The 9,298-nt window shown below is 36.9% G+C and overlaps 1 protein-coding gene across 2 annotated transcripts in view; it reads left to right on the top strand.

The window, feature by feature from the left end:
* The first annotated feature begins 1,197 nt into the window (after positions 1–1,197).
* lin7a (lin-7 homolog A (C. elegans)) overlaps positions 1,198–9,298 on the top strand; it is a 326,716-nt gene continuing 318,615 nt past the window's right edge. The window contains exon 1 of one of the 2 annotated variants that reach the window (XM_051919749.1): positions 1,198–1,328. In XM_051919749.1, coding sequence (XP_051775709.1) covers positions 1,292–1,328 — 37 coding nt within the window. In that variant the 5' untranslated portion in view covers positions 1,198–1,291. The remainder of the gene's footprint in view (positions 1,329–9,298) is intronic. The other variant, XM_028817141.2, reaches the window with a different exon arrangement.

The following is a 9,298-nucleotide window of genomic DNA, read 5'->3' as shown; positions in this document are numbered from 1 at the left end:
TTAATCGGTCGTTAAAAATGCAGCCTTGGAGTACAACTTCAGACGGCTAGAAGAGGGTCTTTATAATATCGATGTCGATCCATTCATGTAGAAAACTTCCCCAATTTAATTTAAGACAGCTGGAACCAATCTTAGATGAGGCGCTAGTCTATTGAAGGGCACACTCGCACACTTATTCTGGTTCAACTGACGCGATCTTCAAAATAATGCTTGTTGCTTCAATGGGAAACTTTTTTCTAATATTGACTACCTTTCTCAATCATTTGATCCACTTTAAAATCTATACCACTATCATAACGTTTCGCAAAGATCATACAAACGAAAATCATTAACTTTAACTAAAATCAAATCACGTCTGACAATATCGTTTATCGCTGATTCCGATTTCGTTTCCATACAAATGACCTGCTTGTAATTACTCTGGTGATACATAATTTTGCCGTGCTTTCTATCAATATATTCACGTCCATGCGGTGAATTCTAATCTTTGTCCAAGCATTTTTCATTTCTTTTCACAGGCAGAGTATTCATTATTTAAATTAATTTATGGTTTTCTACTTTTTCCCTACGCCTTGTACCCGGTCCTTCAGGAATACGACGCCCGTAACCGTGATCGGAGAGCTACGAAAGTGGACTGATGGATGGATTACACCTTTCAGTAGTGCTGTTTGTGAACAGCGTTGTATAAAATAAAAGATCGACTGACTGATAAACACGCATGCCCGCTGCCGATTCTCAAATCACGTCCGACTGTCAGGCAGCGCTTACGTCTTTTTCTAATAGACACATGTCCAGTTTGCTCACATAACTCAATAACCAATGCTTGATGAAATTTTAAAATAATAAACAAGCATGTCTGATATCCATTCAGCAATCCTTTATTTGTCACTTAAATTTCTTTATCGCCCTCTCTTAATACCAAATATGTATCCAAAATACGAGGAGTTAATTGATTAAAAAGCAAAAAAGATGAAATAATAATAATCAAGTGGAATTTACACACCTACTGTGCATTCCGTAACTATTCTTTTGTCGTAAAGCTCGCTACACGCTTTCTTTCAAATAAGACACGCACACTGCCATCGTCACACGCAAATATAAACCCTCACAATCGCGCGCGCACACGACTACGCTCGATCAATCTCTCTCTCTCTCTCTCTCTCTCTCTCTCTCTCTCTCGTTCACGCGCACACAAACCTAGACACATCCATGCTCGCTCTCACTCTGTCTCCAATTGCTCGATGCTGCAGCTTCCGTCACTTTATTTCGAGCAGCAACCGCAGCAACAGTCATGGCGACAGTCGTCCAGCCGCTCACACTGGACAGAGGTAAGAAGCACTCCCTCCTTACTGATACTTTTGTGTATTCTTTTATTGGTTGAAACTTCGGGCGCACAGAGAGTAGCGGGTAAACCCAGGTCACCGAGGCATTCACTACCCTCTACGTTTAAATAGAGGGAGAGGGAGAGGGTTGATCGGGCAACCAATAAGCAATGGGCAAGATTTCTCATAGTGCGATTAGATGGATATGAAAAGTGCGCTCCACAATTAGAAAGAGGAAATCGCACATATGTATTGTGCTGAAACATAACGTTTAGAAATTGGTGGTTCTGTGTCAAGACAATGTTGTTGAAAAGACAGTATGTAATGCAATAAAATACTTACTATGTTTCCGTTAGATTTGTGATATTAGCTTCGGGTACCGATTGCATTAGATTGACATATGCTTGTATGGGGTCTGTCGTGCGATTTGATTCTGACAAACTGCTGAATGACAACTTTTCTACAAGTGATGAACAGTACGTGTGCGCATGTTTGGCTCCAACTTGCAGCGATGAGCCTGGAAACGATGTATCGGTTTAGTTTTGAATATAGAACGACATTATTATCATGATCTTGAAAATAGTGTGTTATTTTTAATATTTAACAAAACAAGTGATACTAAGATTTCTTCATATAATGCTATTTATTTTCCTACTTACTTACCAATCTGCTATTTATAATGACAATAATTACACTATCCACTTTTTTCTGAATCAATTTTTTCAGTTTTACTGAACAAGGCGCATTGTTGTTATTATTTAAATAATACAAATAGTGTCAGTCTTATATTGTTTAAGCATAAAGATAATAAAATTTATTGTTACAGTAGTGAAAATCTGTTGGCATTGCTGAACCATCCATTTTATCAACCCCTTCTTATTCAGTATAGTGTCAGAGCCCATCCCATAGTGTTTTTGGTACAATATGTGGATTCTTCACAAGCTCTCTGTTTTATGAGACAGGTATACTGGGAATCAGGAGGTTGCTGGTTCAAATCCCGTAAATGCCAATAGGGACTCTGCTCTGTTGGGCCCTTGAGCAAGGCCCTTAACCTACTATTGCTGAGCGCTTTGAGTAGTGAGAAAAGCGCTATATATATATATATATATATGCAAAGAATTATTATTATTAATCTTTACAGTGTACACTTTTGGAAATCTTTTTCCTGTTGAACAAAATGACTTCTTTTTGTCTTATATTCTAAACAGTTAAGTATCCATCCATCCATTTTCCAACCCGCTGAATCCGAACACAGGGTCACCTGGAGCCAATCCCAGCCAACACAGGGCACAAGGCAGGAAACAATCCCGGGCAGGGTGCCAACCCACCGCAGGACACACACAAACACACCCACACACCAAGCACACACTAGGGCCAATTTAGAATCACCAATCCACCTAACCTGCATGTCTTTGGACTGTGGGAGGAAACCGGAGCGCCCGGAGGAAACCCACGCAGACACGGGGAGAACATGCAAACTCCACGCAGGGAGGACCCGGGAATCGAACCCAGGTCCCCAGATCTCCCAACTGCGAGGCAGCAGCGCTACCCACTGCGCCACCGTGCCGCCCAGTTAAGTATTAAATTGTTAATAATAAATAAAGCAACTCATATATGCTTAGGTTTTTCAGTTGTAGTCTATTTTAAATACCATCATCTGCACTTAAAAAAATGGACAAGTGCATCTTTACCATCATAAAATGACAGAGGGAATATTTAAGAGTTTGTTAGTGTTACAGGTCTTTTTGAAGTTTTTACCAGTGGCTTTAAGTTTTAAGTGGCTTTTACCTGTAAGTATATAATGTATGGTGGTATGGTGTTTTCAATGAGGTTTTGATTGATTCCAGATGAAAACTATATGTGAACATTTCAATTTTTATACTTTGCGTTGTAAAGAGAGAAGACACTTAACAGAAAAAGTGATGTGTATTAAAATGTCGATGTAATCTGATCTGTTCATCAACAGAGCAATGGTGGGTTGTTTATATATAAAGCTTCAGATAACTAAACAGAAAGAGGTGGAAATTGAAGGTGCTGTTTGTGTATGAAATTGCTATAAACAGCACGAGCAAAGGGTTATGGAGAGAACTTATTCAGAATTAGCTGATGTTTAAAGTGATCAGTACTGGAGCCACTGTTTTTTTATATATATATATCCAGTATATACAAAAAATATAAAAGCAATCTAGTTGGGTTTTCAGATGATGCCAAATCAGATGGATTGGCAGATAATCTAGAAATAGCTGAATTGTTACAGAGGGAGCTGGACAGAATATACTGTAGGCTTGGGTAATTTGTGCCTGATGAAATGTAATGCACGCAAATGTAAGGTGTTACACGTATGAAGTAAAAATGTTAGACTTAAATACACGATGAAAGGTCTGAAAATTGAAAACACAAATTCTGGAAAGACCAGGGGGTCATGCAGAAGCATTTTAAAAAGTTAAAGGGATGTTAGGTTATGTAGCACAATGTTCAGGATTCAAGTCAAGTGGAAACATGCTTAAGTTTTGTGATTCACTAGTGAGGCCCCACTTGATATACTTTGCATTTCTTTGGTTTCTGTAATACAAAAAAGACATAGCAGCACCAGAGGAAGTCCAGAGGACAGCAAGTAGGCTGAACCTTTTCACATTAAAGAATTGGAGATTAAGAGGTGACATGACTGAAGCATATAAAATTATGAACAGAATTAGTATAATGGATCCCAATTGAAACATTCACGTTTTTTAACTTCACACAAATGTTTGAAATTTTATTGCACACATCCATATGTTCATAGAACAAATTAGCAAGTGCTGTGGTAGAGAGTAGTATTTTTGGGACCATCAAAACTTGACTTGATGTTTTTTGGGAAACAATTAGAAAACTTGGATTGGCAAGCTTTTTGGATTGAATGGACTGTTCTTGTCAAAATTGTTGTAATGTGTAAGTGTTTTAATAAAAATAATATTTTCAAACATGCATATAGTATACAGTAGTGATGACTATTAATAAACTATCAGATATTCCTTAAAAATGGTGGGCAGCAGCAACATAAAAAGTGAATTTCATGGATGTTTAATTGACAAAGGCATCTATGGTAAGTGGCTAGTTGTGCCCGTGCTGCAGCCACTGGTTCAGGTGTCTGACTGGCATTTAGCTGGTGCATTGCTCTCGGTTGAGCACTGTAATGTTCTTGTGATCATTTGTTACCGTGCATTTGCCATGTTAAGAGTAAGCCTTGTACACTTTATCAGACCTTCAAATCCTTATTTCCAATTAAAGTCAGTTTTCAAAAAGTTTACAAAATTTGTTCAGTGAAAATTAAAAATGAATAACTGAAAAATGAATCTTTTATTTTCTGATTTTACGAATTCTCGTATACAAGATATTCTGTTGACATCTTTATTAATGCTTTCAGCTTTCCTGTTGTATTATTTAATGGGAAGCCTTTTGTTCTTGCCCTTCTTTTAAGTAATAAATGCCCATAAGGTGGGGTAGTGCATAGACTGATGTAAAAACAAAAAAGTACATGTATACTGTATATTGATATTAAATCTGCAGAATTTAGCATGAAGTAGGTTTTCAATATTTAAGCACCTGTTCAGTTCCTGACTAAGTTTGTTTTATGCAGAGTTAACATGTTTTTATTTTATCCTTATAAAATCCAAAGACGTGCTGTTAGGTTGATTATGGGCACTGGACTGCTTGGATATGATGTTCAGTGAACTAACAAGCTTCCATGGCTGGTCCCGGTCTTGTGCCTCTTGTTGTTAAGACAGGCTTTGATCCCCTGTTACCCCATCATAGGCAAAGCCAGTCCAGAGAACAGATGGATGGGTTATTAAATAGGATTGTGTAAGGATTCATTGGTTAACATTGCTGTCTCACAGCTCCGGTTGACTGGGCTCAGATGGAGGCCCACTTACTGTCTGTGTGGAGTTTACATGTATCAATCTAAGTATTTCCCTGAATATCTTCTGTATACATTTTTGTATCTCTGAGTTTTCTAACATACTTCTCACTATGCTTATATTGTTGATACACATCCTCTCATAGTTTAGTGTATTTTTCTCAGTATCTCGGGACTCCTTTGAACTCCTTAACTCTTACTAAATGTCTAATGTCTTCTAAACACATTGAATTCCAGAAACCAGCATCACACTGATACTCTTACTCTACAGACTGCAGTTTTCTTTAACTGTGCCCTTCACCAATTAATGTATGAAACTCACTATTTTTACATTCCGGTTTTTATAGTGTAGTACCAAATTTATATTAACATATTACTTTTCGTTTTTAATATAGTTATTCTGTTTATGATTTAAAATGACCTGAGAGAGTAAACTTGGGCTGAGATTTGGACTTAGGACAGGGTACTCGTTAATGTTCCTTGTTCAGTGGAGTCTGCCTGTGAAATGTTTTGTAAATTTAGGCACATTTCTGTCTTTTCTCTTCCCTAATTAGGAGATTGGTGAAATTGTTTCAATATTTGGACATATCTTTAGGATGTACCATATTTGTAGGTAATTGGGTGGATGAATAATTGTTTATGTATCTGTTACGTGTGCTTTAATCTATATAATGCAACCTGTATGCACAATTAATTGATACCTTAAATGCCCCAGAAGTGGCAATCAAGGTGTAGAAGCAAGAACAGAGCCCTTAGTACATTGTTACAAAACAATGTACCTGAGGAGGATCAGAGTTTTAAAGATCACAGTGCTCAAGCACTTTAAAAATGCAACTCATTTTGATCACATTTTTATCCAATGATGGTGGTGTGAAAAGTATAAATAAAGTTTAAATTTGGATATCTCAGCTGTTTATAACAGTTACTCAGCTGCCTAAAGTCAAGTGACAAACTGTTCAGTATAATGCAGATGTGAATTATTTGTTGAATTTGTGTGTGATTTTGGTGTAATTTGAGAATGGTGAGTATTGATCCATTTGATTCTATATTGCAAATGTAAATTTCATTGTACTCTGCACATGATAACGGCCCTATAAACCCATATTTATAACTATACTTAGCTTGTTACAAGCAAAATGTCAAAGACACCACCCAGTGTTGGTGGAGAAGGGATATTAATTTCCCAGGGCCTACAATAAATATTAACACAATACCTTGTTCATTACAGAATAATAATATATATTTTTTTGTTTTAACTGAAGCTAACAATGAAATTATATGGGCACACATATGTCAAAATTTGTATTCATGAAAAAAATGGATTTTAAATATGTAAACAGCAAGATTTGGTAATAGTATATAAGATACACGTTGTCTACAATTAGCTGTGGATGATGCTTAATGATATGAGCCCTTCTATTTAAAGTAAGGCTGTCAACCAGATTGTACTGTTTCAGATTTTAATTTACATATTATTCTGAGTATAGCTGAAAATCCTAGGAGCTACTTTGACTTGCATTCTAATGTAAGGTATATGTATCTGTTACCAGACTATTAAGGCAGTGTTTAAAATGGATTGATCATTCAACTTTCATACATATGTCAGGTCATGACACTTATGTTAAAACAAGCAATATGTCAAAAACTGCTCATCTCTTAAATGCTGAAAAGTAATCCTGGTTAATTAACCATCAAAAACACAAATTCTCTGTATCTCTTTCTTTCTTTCTTTCTTTCTTTCTTTCTTTCTTTCTTTCTTTCTTTCTTTCTTTCTTTCTTTCTTTCTTTCTTTCTTTCTTTCTTTCTTTCTTTCTTTCTTTCTTGTTGAGCTGGGGGCAAGAACCTGGACACCAGTTAATTACTCACCACTCACACACACACACACCACATCACTCGCTCATAAAGCTAATTTAGAGTTGCCATGTAACCAAACTGTCACATCTTTTCCCCCATGTCGACACAGGGAGAAAAGTGAATATAAAAACTGACAAGGAAAATAACAACTTGAACTCAGGACCCTGGATTCATGCAGTATCAACACTCAGGACTTCACCTTTCTACTAATTCCTAACTAGTTTAATTTGTTTTTTATTTCTTGTAACTTTTCCTTTGGACATCTTGTAAAGCACTTTGAGCTACATCCTATGTGTGAAAATGTGCAATCAAAATAAATGTTGTTGATTGTTTTTCGTCATGAAGCATTGTTGTAGCTTAGGCCAGCACATTGAGATGAATTTTAGTTTATCAGGATTGGCCGGACAGAACCCTCACAGAGCATGTGTGCAGCTTGTAGCCGACTGTCAAGACCGGTTTCAATGTGGATTTCTCCAATTCTTGTAGCCCAAAGGGTAAAACGATAGCTATAGTGCAAAGTGAGCAGTTCATCTGTTTAACATTGATTACTTAAGTTTGTGTTAATCTGCAGTTCACTTTAGCATAACATATAAATAAACCTTTAAGCACTCCTTCAATCTTAAGAGAGTAGAGTCATGTCATTTGGTCCTTCTGGTTGAAAGAAAGGATGACACAAAGCCTGCTTTTTTCATTAGAGAGACAGCTATCTGTTGTATTGATTTCTAAATAAAATAGAAGCTATCCAACAAATAGACGCAAATAGGATATTCTGAAAGTGAATTATGCAGAGGAGACAGTAATCTGAAAACTGTTGCAATAAGGCATACTGTGCTCAAAGCAATGTGGTGTTGACTGAAGACATTTTCAGGTCAGTTTAGAAAATGTATACTGTAATATTGTGAAACCCCAGCACACACCCAACTGCGCTAAAAACTCTGTTTTAACAGGCAGGAGGTGGTTGTCCGCTGCCAGGTCAGCTACAAATTTGCAGACTCACCATATACTGTAACGTCGTCCAATGGTTGATGTGAGGAATATTTAAAACCAGCTACTGATCCGGCCTTGTGCTCACTTTCTGTTCTTTCTCTGAGGAAGGCTATCCGTTCTTTTAATCTGAAGAAGGTAGCTAAATGCAGGATGACGTCAGCATCACCACTTGCTTCCTGTGTGTTTTGAGTGCTGAACTGACAGCTCCTGTTTGAAAATGCTTTTGATCATTCCTGTCTTCACAACAGTAAAACTGACTTTTTCGGAAACCTGGACTCGCCTCCTTCTCTTTTGTGGAAATCTGTGATGCACACATCACAATATACATTTCTCAACACCTATTATATAGTGTGCTTACTACTCACATGGGAATACTTAAGTTTCACATCAAGCTCTGTTTTCCCAGTAACTTAATGAAAACTTAAGTGAAGGGAACATTTGACCTAAAGTGGGCAGAAAATTTTGTTTTGGAAATTCTACATCCATGTTACCATTAGTGTTTTGTCATTATTCGTTTTACACTAATAAGTAAAATGTATTCAAAGATTTTAGTTCATGAATTACATTTAAGCATTGAGCCTAAACCATATCAATAACATAACATGCTCAAAATCCCTTAATCAAAACTAAAGGTCGCAGGGAGTCAGAGACTGTTTTGGCAGTATCTGGTTGAAGTTATGAACCTAGAAAGTGGGCAATCCATTGCAAAGTCCCACTTACAGACACCCAATCCAATTAGAAATTGCCAGTTAACCTAACCTGCATGTCATTTTAAGAAATGCTTTTTAAAATGGGTATTATATAGATAGTCTGAAGGGTTCTCTACACCAGTAGTTTTCAAATTTTGGTCCATGGACCACCAGTGGTCCACAAGTACGAGTCAAGTGGAAATATGTTTGTCTTTTATGTACTGACTGAAGCATTTATTTGTAACAATCAAGGCTGCTAGCTGACATTGGCACTACATAATCAATATTCTTAGATACATGAGAAATGGTTCTAAACTATCACCCTGGAGCACACCATCTAATTTTTTTGTGGATGGTAACAACATTTGCTTCAGTTCCATGCCTTCTTTCTTCACTCATGTTTGCCTGCTGTGGTTGCCTTTCTTTTTTTCTTTCTTTCTCTTACATGCAACACTTCCAGTGCGTCAGTCTTTTTAGAATCCTTCTGACCTCGGTTACCATGCAGGTCTGTCTTCTAAAATCACTTTGATGTCAGCCTACAAAGTCCACAT

The sequence above is a fragment of the Erpetoichthys calabaricus genome, chromosome 1 (genome assembly GCF_900747795.2).
Source record: "Erpetoichthys calabaricus chromosome 1, fErpCal1.3, whole genome shotgun sequence".
Taxonomy (NCBI): domain Eukaryota; kingdom Metazoa; phylum Chordata; class Cladistia; order Polypteriformes; family Polypteridae; genus Erpetoichthys; species Erpetoichthys calabaricus.
This window is presented reverse-complemented; position numbering and strand designations above follow the sequence as displayed.